The sequence below is a fragment of the Puntigrus tetrazona genome, chromosome 13 (genome assembly GCF_018831695.1).
Source record: "Puntigrus tetrazona isolate hp1 chromosome 13, ASM1883169v1, whole genome shotgun sequence".
NCBI classification, from domain to species: domain Eukaryota; kingdom Metazoa; phylum Chordata; class Actinopteri; order Cypriniformes; family Cyprinidae; genus Puntigrus; species Puntigrus tetrazona.
In genome coordinates, this window is record NC_056711.1 from 8,324,415 (window position 1) to 8,341,427 (window position 17,013).

At 37.7% G+C, this 17,013-nt stretch overlaps 1 protein-coding gene and 1 long non-coding RNA gene across 4 annotated transcripts; one reads left to right on the top strand and one right to left on the bottom strand.

Moving 5' to 3' along the window:
• Nucleotides 1-230: 230 nt before the first annotated feature.
• On the bottom strand, nt 231-12,622 carry rufy2 (RUN and FYVE domain containing 2). 3 transcript variants are annotated; one of them, XM_043255656.1, is made up of 18 exons: nt 12,494-12,622; nt 9,501-9,674; nt 8,994-9,111; nt 8,540-8,641; nt 7,473-7,596; nt 7,319-7,383; nt 7,157-7,222; nt 6,945-7,014; nt 6,754-6,855; nt 6,427-6,543; nt 6,162-6,329; nt 5,987-6,084; nt 4,336-4,455; nt 4,083-4,212; nt 3,244-3,338; nt 3,105-3,153; nt 2,900-2,980; nt 231-1,209 (listed from the first exon to the last, which is right to left on the bottom strand). In XM_043255656.1, the coding sequence occupies exons 1-18, from the start codon at nt 12,567-12,569 to the stop codon at nt 1,066-1,068; spliced, it is 1,899 nt and encodes a 632-aa protein (XP_043111591.1). In that variant the 5' UTR covers nt 12,570-12,622; the 3' UTR covers nt 231-1,065. The 3 variants fall into 3 exon arrangements, with proteins under 3 accessions (XP_043111591.1, XP_043111590.1, XP_043111592.1); XM_043255655.1 differs by lacking the exon at nt 12,494-12,622 and adding an exon at nt 11,149-11,651; XM_043255657.1 differs by lacking the exons at nt 231-1,209; nt 2,900-2,980; nt 3,105-3,153; ... (2 more) ...; nt 4,336-4,455; nt 12,494-12,622 and adding exons at nt 4,710-5,080; nt 11,149-11,647.
• On the top strand, nt 11,881-14,302 carry LOC122356687. The gene is made up of 3 exons (XR_006252367.1): nt 11,881-12,316; nt 12,480-12,621; nt 13,622-14,302. It is a non-coding gene; the product is annotated as an uncharacterized LOC122356687 (long non-coding RNA).
• Nucleotides 14,303-17,013: the final 2,711 nt, after the last annotated feature.

A 17,013-nucleotide genomic window follows, 5' to 3' on the forward strand; every position in this document is an offset into this window, starting at 1 on the left:
AAAACTGTATAAATTATTTAAACTGTTACATAATATTAATGTATTATAAAAGTGACAATGCTGACTTTTCAGCAGCCATCCATTTTTAAGTTTTTCAGCTGTAAAATCTTTACTAAAAACTTAGTAATAACGTAGGTTTACTTAATTACTTACTGGTTCATGTGTTCAGAACAAACCAAAAGAAATGTGTGTACTGCAGTACCTAAATACTAAGATCCATCACACGAGTCTTGAAATTATGATCAACTTTAGTGATTTAAGGCGTATGTATAGTTTCATACATAAACTTCACATTTAAGTTAACAGTTGTATTTCGAGGAATTATCCAGACAAACGTTAGCACAAATACTCAAAAGTGAGTAGTGTTCCAGTTCTGTACAAAAGTAAACCTGCAACTGTGAAATAATACCGCTTGCAGACAAGAAACCTGAACACCATATTCAGAACGTTATTTCTGTGCTATTTAAAGTGAATCCACCTCAGTCATTCTCGAGCAGCACTAAAACTATTTTTACTTACATATACCCATACATTTTTTTTGCCCGTCTAGATTCAGGGAAATATTCATCAAATCCCCATTCGTCAGTTTGGCTTGTTATACAGGCACGCATGAATGTAAGGTTATGTATTTCAACTGAATTTGAAATATAATTGCTCAAGAAATGATATCACTTTAAGTAACTGCATTTACTCACTTCTGACTCTTGAGGAATGAAACCTGTTCACCCTTATATATCAAAAGTATACTTACAATGCATGGGAGTGTTGTACTAGTATAAATAACCTAAATCAGTCTAGTTGCAGCCCAGATGGAGGCACTCAGAGTCATTAATCCATTTGTAAACTCATTTTCTTTCATTGCACTGTGTCTGTGACAAACACTGCATTGGCCATCTGCACACGCGCCATTAAGTCTTCTCTGAGGCAACAGGCTTTTGTGAAATGTAAACTTCAAACACAGAGAAACGTGTGCATCCATTTTGGTCACTTTGACGATGCTGGACAGCGCAGTCTGTGAGTTAAAGCTGATTTTGGCCCTTGTGACGATGTGCTGTCATTTCTATCTTACGTGGCATTGGAGGAGCAGCGTTGGAGGAGAAGAGCGTGGCAGGTGTCGCAGACTCTCACGGGTTTGGGCGAAGCGGGAAGTGGCAGCTCATTATCTGAGCAGGCATTGCAGAAGATCTCCCCACAGTTCCTGCAGTGGTGCTGTTCAAACAAAGACAAGCAAGAGAGCTTTCAATTAAAGCGCCTGCTGTCTGTTTGGGTTTTTTTTTTAGTTTGGATCGGAGTCAAAATGACTCAGTGGAATCTTCACTACTCATATTCTGGGATTCATCCAGACAGTTGCTCTGGGGAATTTCCTTTTGGTGGTTTTTCATGGGAGTTACATATAGAAATCAGAGTAAGGTCCCCTTAAATAATAAATCAAAGTCAAATGGATTATGGGAATTAATAAAGAATTATCAAACCAAAAAAAGTATGGTAGGACTTGGTTCCATAAGTCAGCTGGGGCTAAATTTGTGTCCTAATTCAGGGGCTGCATCCTAAGAAGTCTGCATATGTTGAAGTGAACGACATTAAATAGAAACGTCTAAAGACTGTTCTTGTCGCCTAGCAACTGCGACAGTAACATTTGATGAGGAGCAGTAACATTTGTACAGCATTTGAAAACAAACAGCCTGTCTAAATATGTTCACCCTGGTAAAATAACATCTTGTTAAGATATGTCAACATTTAAACTACTTTTAAATTTTTTTTTTTTTTTACTTTTTAAAAAAATCATTAGATCATCAAGCAAGTTAACAATCAAATATTAACGCTTAAAGAGACAGTTCACCCGAAAAGTGTTACCCCATGATTTATTCACTCTCACGCCATCCTAGTGTCTCTGATTTCCTTCCAGACAAGTACATTTTTATAGTTATATTAAAAATGTCCTGACTCTTAAGCTTATAATGGTAGTGAATGGAGGTTAAGATTTTAAAGTCCAAAAAAGTGCATTCATGCATCATAAACCTAACTCTGGAAAAAATAAAAGCCTTCTGAAGAGAAGTGATGCATTTATGTAAGAAAAATATCCAGATTTAAAACTTTAGAAACTATAATCTCTGGCTTCCAGTAACTGTCATACAGACATATACTAGATTCATTCGAGAGGTTTATGTTTATATTAATATTATGGTTAATCATAAATATAGATGTATTTCTTCCACAAATGCATCTCTTGGTATTATCATTGGGTAATTTTCATTTTTGGGTGAGCTATGCCTTTAAAAATGTAATCTGCAATTTTTTCTCTCTCAAGCAAAAAAAAGAAAGTCCTGTCATCTCTGGGGCACAGTGTCTAAGCCTTGTCACGTTGTATTCCTCATAGATCGGGAAATAAGACTCAATTTAGGGCTACATTTGAAGGGGACTTCGAAATGGGACATTTGTAGCACCGCTGTATTCAGTCTGTGATTGCAGCCTTCATAGGAAGCAGCCTCTGAATTGGAACACAGCTTAAATGTTGGGAAAGTCAGACACATACGTCACCAGAATCAAGACTGTCATTTCACTGGAGGATCGGTTTATGACATTTTGATTAAATATTAAAAGGTCTCCAACATGTTTGGATTAATCCTTCACAATAGGATAGATAACAGGCATTTAGAATTATTTTTTTTCTTCATACTGACTTTAAGAGTACAGAGCATCATTTGCCAACTCGGTCTATTATTTAGGCATCATCTAATCCTTATTTGGAAATGTTTTCAAGTGCATTAATCCGGTGCGTTCCTTGTGCCAGTAAATGTCTTTATTTAGAGCAGTTGAATTAGTGTGGATGTGTGAGAATGGACAGCAAGCTGTGATAGAGACACCGTTGTGTATTACAGAATAGATTTTTGGTTCTGACCTTTCTTCTGGAGATTGAAAATTCCTTCTCGCAAAGTTTGCAATGCGTAGCATCTTTGTCTTTCAGCCAGACCTGTCCACCCTGTTTAATATGAACATGCTAAATTATACAACGTTAATTACATTTTGGTACATTGATCTATAAGCCACAAGTATATAAACAAGTTTTAGATACTTTTTTGTTTATCTGAAAAAAAGTTTCAAACCTGAAGTGCCTTGTTGGCTTCTTTTATATCTTCAATTTTCAATTTTGACCTGAATAAGTAAAATATGTATTTGACTTGAAGTATCCCAAATAAATGACTTGAAGTCAAATGACGTTGTGGATGTTTAAACCATACATACTCGCTGAGTTTGCAGCCCAGCTCCTCCAGCGCCTGTTCCTGCTCCTCACAGATTCCCTTCAGCTGCGTGTTCTCATCTTGCAACCTGTGAAACTCCTGAAAGGACACAAAGATACATCACAGGCCAAAAGGAAAATGTATGGCATTCAGCAAAACAAAAATATCCATGAAGAAGCACAGTAACTCAGTTCCCTGCCATTGAGGAGATATCTTGTCAATTAAGAAGTTATTACGTCAATCCTTGTTCTAGTGTACTTTGATAAAGAAAGCCCTAGCGCATGTCCTGAATGAGTTAGTTCCTGGGTCTACTGGGCTCGAAAAAAGACAATTGCCATAAACGGAAGGATCAGAGAAAATATAGATGACATACATATAGATGTATATAGATCATGTTTTGACCGTCGAATATGATCATGTATGTATGTATGTGTGTGTACGCGTATGCCTATATATAGAGTGTGTATATATATATATATATATATATATATATATATATATATATATATATATATATATACATACACACTATATTGCATTTTACTAAATGTATTTTAACAGAAAATTCAGTGCCTTGATAAAAATGCCATGTTCTCAGTTTTTTGTCCAAAATTTTGTATTTCTGATTAAACCTATCTGCATTTAATTAAAAAAATGCCCAATTGTTTAAAAGTAGTGGCTTGGTTATATATTATGTTCATATAGGCATAGCAGCATATATTCTGAAAATTGAAAATCATCAAAAAACGCTGGTGGTGGCGGGGAAAGAGTTAAATGACACAAGCGCCTTAGTCCTCATCCAGATTTATTGTGGATCTAATGGCCATTATTAATTCATCTTACTTTTTTAAGTCCATTGATTTGCTGTGCTTCAGCTGTGAGTTGGGCGATAGTCTCTCGTTCTCTTTCTAATTCATTCTGTAACGTCTGACGCCAGTCCCTTTCTATTTTCAAATCTGTTTCCAGCTGCATCCTAAACAAACAAACAAACAAACAAAAAAAAGTGTCGATTAAAACCCGCATCCAATTTTCCGCTCCAGCATTAATGTGACGCATATTCTAAAAAAATCTATTCTATAGCTTTTGCAAAACTTACATTTGCTTCTCTCTCTGGGCGATCTGCTTTTGAAGGCTGTCAGCTTTGTTTGTGAAGTCCTGCTTGAATTTGCGCACCCCGTCTTCGGCACTGGCACGCTCCCTCTCGGCATCCTGCAATCTGGTGTAATTCAAACCAACTGGGTAAAACTACGGCTCTGAATGTAATGGAATGGGCGGGAATGTATTGGAACATATGAGAAACCAAATAAAAAGATGGCCATAATTCAACAGCCACAATAGAGCGGGGGAACAAATACAGAGCCAGACAACAGAAATGTTGCGCTGCGGGGAAAAGCCAGAAAGTTGAAATGAATCGGTAATTTCGTAAGGGGTCGAAGCTAACGTATTTTGGACAAAATAAACAGTCACGAGTAGTTGAAAACATCAAATTTATTGAAGAGCGTGATAAAAGACATGTCATATTTGTGGTTTCTTTTACTGTTAATTGTTACAGGTAAATATTTATGCTATAGAACCACAAGAAAGATTTGCTCACTAAATAGTATGTGGAAAAACAGTAACCATCATCAAATTAAACTTTAAAAGGGGCTAGTGAAGAACGATCAACTTTTAAGAACACTGCGTATCGCCACACTACTAGTGTTAAGAAACAAAGAGCAAATTTATCTTAATATCAGAAGGAAATGTCTTTGACTAGTTTGTACTGGTGCTCGGTATCTGTGCTAGCGCATTTTACAAACGACATAGCAAGAGTTCTTGTCTGGCTGAGTAGATCTTTGTCACTATTTGTTGATAGAGAAAACAATGGAATCGTAGGAAGGGAGAAGATGAGGAAAAAAGAAATGAAAAGGGGAACAAAAAGGGAAAGAGGATGTAAATATCAGTGAATTTCAAATTCATCCCAAAGCTTTAAGAACTTGTTAAGCAGTGCAGTCATAAAACATCAGAAATACGATGGCGGTAAAACAACAGAAGAAAGGGAAGGATGATTCGTGTGGACAGAGAAGTGGACATGACAGCACCACGTCACCACAAGAAAATAACACAAATGCTAAAGGACGAGCGGTTAGATGAGAGAAAGCCATTCAATGCGCCTTCAGAATACACGCATGCAAAGTCCTTTGCATGCTATCAGGTATCCGACACTTCTAGACCCTCTGAAAACTGATTCTACTGACGAAACAAAAGCACTGATGGACGCCATCAATGCACACTAATTTGATTTAGCCTAGAAAAGCAGACATCATATCCTGAAATGCATTTAGAATGGTACACTAACGGTAAGGTTTCTTAATGTTTTTTGAAAGACGTCTCTTAGTCTGGACGAGGCCTGCATGCTCAAAAATACAGTAAATGTAGAAAGTTGAGGAGAATAGCTTTTATTTGAAACATAATTTTTTTTAACACTAGAAACGTCTTTAGAAATGTCAGAACTTTTTATGCAAACCACTGTGAATTCATCTGAACTGAAATGAAACAAAGCCTTACTTAAACTTTGAACTGGCCACAAATGTTTCGAAAGGTTTTTATATAAACACGAGGTCCGAATCAGGCTGAATAAAGTATTCTAATTACAATCAAATAAACACTCGGAAATGACTTGAAAATGTTTTGAATGCACTTCAGGAGTATGATGACTAAACGTTATGACTGACATAAATCGATCTAAATTAGAAAGCGCTTCTCACCTTTGTTCTAGTTGTTTCATAGTCGCCGTTATCTGATTGGTCTTCTCCTCCAACCTTGCGATCATGTCATTTTTTTGTCTCATGCTGTCATCTGAAGACTGTCGATGAATAAATCGATTGATTACAGCACATTTTACCCACAAAACTGCAGAAAACCTAATTAAAAAAGTTTTACCTGCATTTTTTGGTACATCTCCACATTGATGGCTTTCACCTCATCTAACTGGTGCCGAAGTCCAATCAGAGTGTCTTGCTTTTCATGGATGTCCTTTTCTAACAGTTTCATGGCCATTTCCATCTCCTGCTTCATGCTGACCTGCACAACCAGTTCGTTCTCCACATCCTTGAGCACAGATACATTCAAAAACAGGTTTGACTGCTTCTTAGTGCCATTGTGCCACATCTAAAATCATATTCCTTTTTTATACATAAACACAGACCTGCCTGAGTTGACATTCCTCTTTGAGTTGCCGTCTTGCCTCATTGTACATTTCATCCAGGCCCTGCCTTGACTGCTTGTACGTGTCAAGCTCACAGTTCAAATCTCCTTCTGCAACCTGAATAGAGTACAGCAATACTGAATACCGTGTATGTTTCAGATTGCATTTTAGAATATTTTTTATTGATTTAAACATAAATGGATCACTGGAACAGGCAGAAAAGTTCTTCGGTTCTTGAATATAATGTTTTGTTTATAAAAACTAAATAATGCATTTGGGTGCATGAACTATTTTTAACAAAAACCCATTAAAAACACACAACAATACCTCAAGACGCTGCTGTGCTTTCATAAGAATCACTGAATTTTCTGTTCTGAGTTGGTGGTTCTCTTCTTGTAATTTAATTATGTTGTTTTTTGCTATTGCCAACTGTAAAAATCAAAAAAGAAGACGGGAACAAGTTAGTACACAATACTTCTTAATATTTCACAGATGAGACTTCTGAAATCAAACGGTACCTCTTCAATGAGTTTGGAATTGGATTTTTCTAATGACTCCACGCGTCCCTGTAAGCCTTGAACTGTAGAACTTTGACCAAGGCAAAACGTTTTAGATCAAATTCATAAGCATATATCAAATTGTAAAGTGCTTTGGTAGATGAATGTTTTTAAAAGCCACAGTCACTCATCCTAAATATATCACAAAAGCTTTAGAAAGAGCGTGAACTTACTTCAGCTGCCTATTTAATTCTTCAACGTAGTTCTTCTGATCCAAAATAGCTGCAATTTGTCCATTTCTATTCATAACATATTTATGACGGCGATTATTTAAACGGCTTAATACGTCAAGGTAATTATGTAATCAATTATTGTCTACCAAGTATACTTTCTACCTTTCTTCGCTTCTGTAATCATCAATGTCATTCTTCAAGTACATGGAGAAGTCTATTACACCAACCTGGGGGATTCCAATGAAGAGCATTATTATTTCACAGATACAAGCCAGGCGGCAGGTTATTAAACATGATCGATACACAACGCTCATACTTGTGTATCAAGGTCCTCGCCCTTCACACATAAGTTGGCATCTATGACGTTAAGCCCCACCAGGAGACCAACGATGACGGCTCCCTCCTCCTCCAGCATCACTGCAGAGTTCTCATAGAACTCACTGCAACGCACACAAATGCTCTGACATTTATTACTGGTTTATGAGTATCAAAACAAATATATAAACATAAATAGAAAAAAAAAATCTTTGAATGCAGCTTAACTGTATTTATTCAGTATAAAAAAGGAAATCACTTAAAAACAGCATACACTATAAAAACAGAATTTTGCCTCATATTGATCAAACCATGAAATTGCAATGTGTTGACTTTCCATTGTAAAAGAACTGCATCGTATAGAATTTATTGTTCCTAACGCCTTTAAAATGCCTTTGACAAGATCATATAATTTAAGTAATATTTATTCTTTTTATAATAGTCACAAAATAACCAAGCAAACATTTGGGGTCAATAACTTTTTTTTTTTTTTTTTACCAAGGATATAACTGACAGATCATAATAGGATCATAATTGACAGAAATACATAATAGTAATCATACCTCCCAAAAAAAATCATTTAAAATATATAATACTTTCATTCAGCAAGGACAAATTAAATAGATCAAATATGACATTCATAATGTATAAATTTAAATGAATGCTGTTCTTTTAAACTTTCTATTCATTAAACAATCCTGCAAATTTGTGATTTTTACAAAATCATAAATAAATTCAATTTTAAAATACATTACTATGGAAATTTGTAATAATACTTTACATTGATACTGATTTGAATGTTTATTAAAACATTCAGTATAAGCGACAAAATGATTTAAGAAGTTATAGAGACTACAAAGTTTAATAGTGCATATTAGAAATTGATACAAAGTCAGTAGAAGCAGCAATATTTCTTTTAGATGGCTGCATGTGATTTAAACCCTGATGCTCAATGCACTCTGATGCAGGAAACACAACATTAGTTTGTCTCTAACACGACGTATCACTTCTCTAATTACTAATACCCCACAACTGTTGTGACAAAGGAACAAAGACTAAATTACTAACCTAAGTATATCTTTCCTGGTGATGAGGAGACGTAGGTAATCTGCTAATTTCTTCTGCATCAGTGCCAGTCTCAGCCATGCTCTGGCTCTGCCCAGAGGCGTCCTAACAAACACGTACAGACACGTTCAGCTTGATTGAAAAATCACAGACAGACAGACAGACAGAAAGATAGTAACAGACGGATAGTGATATGCTCGGTTCTGGAAATAGTCTTTTCTTGCAGTTGCGAGTTTCGGTTTTGTCAGGGAACTAGAACTGAAATTTGCACTTCCCTATTCTGAACGGCACATTTCTTATAGTACTGAGGAATGACTGTGAAAAAGCATTCGAATATTTATATAGACGTGGGCTTAACAGCTTTTTTTTTTAAGAGCATTTGAAAAACGTGAACAAAATGTAAACTCCACAGACGCACGTACAAATGTGATCAAAGTAACAGAGAGGCTGAACATACTTCAGGCCGGGAAGGTCTCGTACACTGGCTGCGATTTCGCCTGCTTCTGGGCAGAGCTTCTCAACCATCTCTAGAGGCCCCCACAGCGACTTGTTGTATCCAAGGAACGATTTCTTCACTGGAAGATGGAGACAAACGTGTTCGTTAAGCAACTCGGTGTCACAACATGTAATGCAGTGTATGCAAAAGCTTTGATGAAACACTCAAAACAATATTCAAATTTTGTTGCAGCACTGGGCAAGAACTTCAGATCATCTGAGATTGAATAAAAAAAGCATTTCCTCATTTTCTTTTTCTATAATAAACTTGGCATAACAGTCTGTCTGATGCCTGAGAATAACACTCACATAGGCCTATATTAAATATAAAACACACATTGATAACAGAGTATGTTCAACACTAAGATATTCTAATAAAAAAAAAAACAAGCATATAAAGGCTTTAAATGGTTTTGGTGTTGTGGTTAACAGATGGCTCTCTGTGGGGCGATGGCTGAACGTGCTGTACCTTTGAGACCGTGTTTCAGGCAGTGCTCCATGACAACAAAGAACTGTTGCAGAGGCGGATAGTCAGAGTCCAGAGTTCGCCCAAAGCTCAGAGCCGACTCGATCAGGCCTTTGATACTGAGCTTAGCCATATTAAGCAAGTTCGCTCGTTCCATCGCCGTAGGGTCTCGAAATGCTGGAAGACACAGAGCCCACAGACGACCTTATCAGAAAATTATACAACTATTACGGCAGCAGGACACGGATAACATGACTCACAGCGCTTCAGCCTCTGGCCGTTTCCTTCTGAGCTAACATGTGACCACGCTTTGCATGGCTGAGTTTACATTTTAACAAGCCCTTAAAGCACTTTCGCTGGTTTTGACCGTACTGTCGTTCACCAGTACACATCACATCAGCATTTCGCTTTTTGTTTTGCGTTTCGACAACAAACACAACACAAATTATATACTTATGAGTTCTGAGTTGTCAGTGATACATTGGACTCTATTTTCATCATCGGGCTAATCTATAATTCTTATGCAAACATATTCAGACGTGCTCTGTCGAACAATACTGACACTGTGGTAATCTACTTTCCGCTTATGTGGGTTGGTTCCCATTTCCAATTTATTTGAATTTATTATTATGTGAATGAAGGTTAATGGGGTAAATAACTGTGCATCCACTCTTCTTAAAGCTATTATTATATTAATTCACCATTAGTTTGGTTATTCGTAACGAATACTAATTTAGCTGATAGACCGTCATCGGTAAAATGTATTTTTTACACCAAGTGTACGAATGAACTGGTGCTTTGTAGTGTTAAAGAAACAAGATTTATTAAATGCACAAATGAATACAAACCAACAAGGCACACTCTTCATGACATCATACCACTATGACATCATGCAGAAAATGTCGTATGGCAAGCCGTTTTAATAAACATAAAAAAAAATACTATGATTTCCGTAGCTAAATAAGTACTGTATAAGTACAGTAATATTTACTACAAGACTAGTAATTTCACTACTGACTAATTATTACATAATTACACTTAAATTCTGCATCTCCTAGGCCGCTGGTTCAATCGTTTAAAACACTAGCTTTTTGATTGGTTTGCTTTTTTTGTTATCATTTGTCTAAATATATACTTTATAGTTCAACTGAAAATCTCACTAGTGAGATTAAAAACATTACTAGTAACAACCAGACTAATCACGACTATTCGAATAGCGAGAGGCAACTAAACAATACACGCTTATCCTTACTAGAAAAACTGGATTAGGGGAAAACTGAGTTTACACAGGCCTTCTAATCAAAGGCTGACACATAACTGCACAGATCCAAAATGTATTAAAAGGAAAAAAAGGGCAATTTGTTGCAAATACGGACTACTACTTCACACACTATTGGGATGCTGACTAGCATCAATATTATTAAATATATAAAAAAATATTTAACCAAATACTATTAAAGGCTGGCTAACTAAATATATATTAATCGGTACTGTACATATATTTTCACTAATCATTTAAGATAAGCGGTAGAAACAAAACAGTTGGTTTTAAGCAACAAATGTTAAAACGGCTTGCCAAACACGTAGGCTCTGCATCCGAACAACTGAATCCCGACTTCAGCCCCGGGCTTTAACGTTAACCACGACCTACCCTTCGCGCCCCACTCTTCGGAAAAGGGCGACGTTTTGGGCTCCGCCACTTTGGGCAGGACGTGAATGCCACCCGAGAAGGTCTCTGACGCTTTTCGGGCTAACGCGAATATGGGCGCCTGCCATCTCCCGTCCCCAGATTTCATGGCAGCGCCGCTCGCTTTCTCGGCGGCGGCCGACTTGTCCTCCTGCAGCCTGAGGACGCCGAACACTTGCGCTCTCTCTTTGTTGCTCTCTGCTTCTGCCAGCACGAGGTCCTGTTCTGCAGGTGTCGCCATCGCTAACGACGACGGCGCGCGGCTCAGGATAGCGCTTCACCCAACCACCGCGGCGGCGAGGCGTCGAGCGGCATCGATAAACGGTCAACGAGCTAATTCGAGCGCTTTCCGCGGCGGTGCTCCTCGTCAACGCCCCGCGCGCGACGTGCGCTTTCCACGCATGTCTCGCGAACGAACGGCTTTCCAGATTTGTTTACACCCGAGCGCTCCCGCACGACCCGTCTGCAGCAAAGGGGTGGTGTCATAACGATAGAAAAGACGTAATTCAGTGGGAGAGTATAGATATACTACCCTCTACCGCTTGTGCGAAACATCGCCCTGAACTACGAAATACAGAAAGTTACCAAATAATCACGGGTTAACGGCCTGGACGCGTAATGTGCGTTAAATCATCACGGTTCGTCGTGATAATGGTTCCTCTGTTATTAGTTACAAAAAGTGAAAGAATTCGAAGCTTTGTTTTTTGTTTTTCTTTGTTTTAACAAATCACATCGGCTCAAAAGCGACCACGAATAAATAAAAGGCAAAAATAGCCTTTTGTCAAGTGGTGTATGAAACACGGCTCGCGCGGAAGTCGCTTTCGAGCAGATTCCTGTTTCCATGATATTCCCGACCACGTGTGGAGAATGTTAATTGGCTGCACGAAGTAAACGACGTGACAGTGGGAAGAGCTAGGAAACAGCTAGGCGTCGGTCACAGTCCCCGCTTTATATTTTGAGTCAGTCAAATTAAAGCTAACTTCTTATGCTAACTAGCGGTTCTGACACTGAGCAATTTAAACTTGTGCTTTAAAGTGAACATTAAAAACCTCTGCTGACAACCACCTCCCTGGTGCTGAGTCAGGATTATTCTCCTTGTGGAGTAGGGGGTCACCATACTAGTTACAACTGGGTGGGTCTGTAGCTTCAGACAGCTATGGCATACATACTATGTATTTTTTTACTATATATATATATATATATATATATATATATATATATATATGTGTGTGTGTGTGTGTGTGTGTGTGTGTGTGTGTGTGTGTGTGTGTGTGTGTGTGTGTGTACATATGAAGTTTTAGAAGCTTACCTTGACTGTAGGCCAAGCGCTCCATACTTTCACTATGTGTGATGCCCCACCGGTGGAGGCTCTGAGGGGAATACATCACTGCTGCTCCACGACCCCTTCCAGACTGAAGACGAACTTCTTGTCTCTCGGTAAGCACTTAATACACCGGACACATACAGACAACAGGGTGTTTAACATGTAAACATCACTTATTTGTGCCTAACTTGACTGATGGCATATATCGTCACTAAGTAAGTGAAATGGCATAAAATCAGAGCCGACTGCTGCATACAGCTGACGACCCACATCCAGACTCGGCCACAAACTCAACATGTTTCTGTTGTTTTCTGCTGATCGGGGTCTGGCTATCATATGACTCTGATGTATGCACATTCGCACTGAACAGACAGGACGCCTTAAGGTTTCAGCGCAGTAAACATATAGAGCTGATAACAACATGAATGCAAACATCTCATGCTTTGTCATCCGGCTTAGGCACTTAGTTCTGCTTTAAAATGTACCTGAATCACTCAGTGGTGCTGCAGCAGCTACATAATGATACATACTTACCCCTGTAAAGTCTACACCCTGTGCCGGTGTTCCTCTGGTACTATGGGGTGGGAAAGCTGATTAGTAGAGGTGCAACCATTTGCTGCATTAGCGGGCAGTGGGGAGGAGATGTCTCTCGCTGGAACAGCTGAGTGCACTGGGTGCAGGGCAGCAGAGGCGGTCAAACGAAGGGGGCGGGGCATGTGAGCACACCGGCCAGCCAATAAGTGTGGAGCTGCAGGCTACTCAGGAAGTGGGATTCTGAATGATAATGCGTTGCAAGAGTGAGAAGCATGGATGTGTGTAAATGCACGCCCTTTTCAGAGACAAATAATAAATGTACGCTATTGTTAAAATAAATTGATACTTTTATTCAGCGAGGGTATACACAGCCCTGTTTTTGACCCGTTTAGCAGCAGACACATCTGAAGCAACATAACTGTAATACTGTTAACAATATGAAATGTTTCATAAATAATAAAAAGTCATACTGCCAATAAATAAATAAATATATAAAAAGCTGTTGCAGGAATGAACTGAATTTTACAATATTTAATAATTGCTTTGTTCAGTAGGGCTTTTTCTGCTTTTTGTCAACAGAAAACGCGGGGAATTCTCAGGAGGATATTATTTAAACAAATCTGATCATGTACCTAACATTACATGTATTCAGGCTTTCTTTAAATATAAAAAACGTTATTTTATTTAGTGACATCCATGGAATTTTGTATTAAAACCCCTCTCCTTCTATGCCTATCTTTAACCAGAAGATGGCAGTGTCTTCCATAAAGAGAAACAAATCTTAAACCGTGTTCATTTGGTCTTTTATCAATTTTGATCTTGCAAAAACACTTCATTAGTAGTGGTGAAGTGGTCTTTCCACAATTAAAGTAGTGTTTTTCTAAGATTCGCTTTTTCTTTTTTTAATTTGAAAAAGGAAAGGTCACAGACAGGCAACATTACCATCATTAAATAATCTCCATTACAATTTTACTTCTTCAATTACTTCGTCTACATTTTTCCGCCTCTAATTTAAAATGAACATCCACTTCAGGCTCGATTGAAGATCTTGCACATGCAATCCTCCTTGCAAAGCGTGAAGCTAGTATGTTGAGATGAGAGGGCACCTTTTAATTCATTGTCTTCAAGTGCTTTGCATTAAATTCATACAATTAGTAAAACCTTGGAGGTTTTGAATAGTTGCATGGCTTTCATGCCAACAAAACAAATCTAAACTTATATGTAAATAATGAAAAATAATAAAATATTACCTGAATGAAAACCGACATAATGTGGCAGTGAGTATATTTAAATATGCTCACTATTTGGTTAATAAAACCAACCCAAAATAACAGAAACATTAATAGTTCCATGGCACTCATTCACAATATGCTTGATTAATATTTTAGATGGTTTTCACAGACTTCCAGCACAGCATAAACAATCAAATAAATATTTAAACCCACTAATATATATATATATATATATATATATATATATATATATATATATATATATATATATATATATATATATATATATATATAGTTACATCAGCATTAAAAATAATTCTTAATAATAAAATAAAATAATTCTTTGTTGACATCCATAGAATCCGTTCCATTACATAAAATGGTTTTATAGCAGGAAAAGACTCTTTATCATTTTAAACTGTTCTTACCTTCAGAAAAGTGTCTTCACTGAAAGGCTCTTTGGGGCACCAAAAAGGTTTCTTCTATGGGCACTGGTGTAAAAAAAAAAAAAAAAAAACTTTTTAGAAGCATTATTTTTATGTGTAGGACCTTTAACACCATTCATGAGACGTTTCAAGCATTACAATTACATGCCTCAAAATTTACATGTAATTACACACTTTAGCTTCCCATCTAGTATTTATTTTATGCAATGTAACAAATACATTATGTAAAAGTAGTCCTCACAGCCATCATTACGAAGAGCGAGGAGGGTTTTCATTTTCACGCGAGCCTTCAGCATTGATGCATTCCTGTGAAAATCACAAGAGCCATCAAACTGCATAATCTCGCTGCTGAACAGAAACCAGTGGTCTTGTTGGATTCGCTCGCGTCTTTCATGACACTTGACATCGGTTCAGAGCCGCTCGGTACCTCAAAAGATGCCACAGGCACGAGACCAAGAATCATCCGCAATGCCATGAATAGATAATCAATCTGATTGAGTTTGAAGGGTTCTTCAGACATTTAACCAGGCAACAACATTTGATTAACTGCTGGCTCCTCAGCACTCCCTTCAGACAACTCTCGCTTAAGGATTTCGGTTGGTTATAAATAGCATTGATCTTTCACATCAGTATAATGAGTGCATATTTTGCCTCTCAATTTCCATACCCTTGGGAAGAAGGTATTTGCCATAAAGACGTGCTCCGCAGTAGAGGTGAAGCTCTTGTGAAATAGTCAAAGATATTCTTGTCGTTTAATATTAATCATTTTTGTGCGCACACGACGTAAAGACAGGACGGTGTAACATTTATAATCATATGGAAAGGGAAGGTCAGTTATGGATTTTTGTCAGAACTTCTTACTCAAGACAGCAGCGATTATTTTTGATCTTAGACATCAGTTGTTATGACAACGTCCTGAAATGTATATCTTAAAAGGATTTGTGTGTGTGCGCGCAGATACTGATATCGAGTAATACTTTAATTCGCCTGCCAAAGGACATTATAAATAAATAAGTCCAAGAAATCCTCTTTTAGATCAGCAACGGCTGTAGACGGCAAGACCTACAGTCCTCTTCTACTTCATTATTAACTGAGCCCAAGGAGGTAATTATGAGCTTGTCTATTTAAAGAAGGCGCTCAAATGAGGAAAGACCTCAGCTTATTAAATAAATAAAGACCTCCTGCTGGAGAATGTGGGCTGGCATTGTAATGCATATCGTCTTTTGGTCTTTAGACACTGTCATTCAAATACATGATCATATAGTTCCATTGCAAGGATCTTCTATTTCATTCACGCAGGAAAAAAAAAGGAAATGCAAGGAAACAAGATTCCACTGTGCTTTCTAAGGCAATATATGATTTGACTATATACAATATCCTTAACCATACATTAAGTATATGCTTTGTCACAGAACTTGTTCAGTTACTTTTATATGCCTTCAATTATTAAAGCGATGATTGCATGCAAATAACACTTTTTTTTCTGTATTGTTGAACTTCTCTTAATTTTGTGCTTCTTTGATTTGGACCAGTGAACACCCTAGCAACCATTCAGAACGTCTTAGCAACAGAAGGGCCCTGGCAAGCACTCTGAACGAGGTTATTCAAGCACAAACATCTCTTTTTCTGCTTTCTTCAGAAATGGAAAAATCTAGTTTCAACTACAATTTATATTCTCGTACAACGAGGTCAGAAATGCTTCTTGGCATCTTTGCGAACCACTGCGCCGTGTTGATAAACCTGAGGTCAGTCATAGATAAGAACGCTCGGTGCTGTCCACCGACTTACTAGCGATGGTTCTTTTCCTCTTGTGACCTTAAGGCTCGCGAGGAATACTTCGGAAGATGATGGCATCGCTGTATGTTCGCTAGCGAGTATAATTAGGCCATGTACTTACGTTCATGATCTTGGTAAACGCGTTCTCATCGAAGTGACATATTGTAACGTTGAGGATTGAATCAGCTAGAAAAGAGTGAAAGAGTAGCCAGGCCTACTATCATGTCCTCATTTCTCAATCTTTGGTCAATTCACTCCTTTCTAGTCAGCAGTCTCGTAGCAACCTGAAGGAGATTATACTGTGATAATGTTTGGCTTATCATCAAACAAATAAATACATAGACATGAAATATAGACCTTCTTCTCTTCAGTTCCCCTCACTCATGTTCTGCAGGGTTCAGGTCGGAGGACTGGAATGGTCACAGCAGAAGCTTGGTTTTGTGCTCGGTGACACATTTGTGTGTTTTTTCTCATGGTTTGGGTTTGGATTATTGTACGGTTGGAAGACCCAAACATA

Coding starts and splice junctions, on each gene's coding strand:
- rufy2 (XM_043255655.1), bottom strand. CDS start 11,425: ATGGCGACACCTGCAGAACAGGACCTCGTGCTGGCAGAAGCAGAGAGC. Junction 6,856..6,944: donor ATTCCAAACTCATTGAAGAG/GTACCGTTTGAT, acceptor TGATTTTTACAG/TTGGCAATAGCAAAAAACAA. Junction 3,154..3,243: donor CTGGGCTGCAAACTCAGCGA/GTATGTATGGTT, acceptor TTACTTATTCAG/GTCAAAATTGAAAATTGAAG.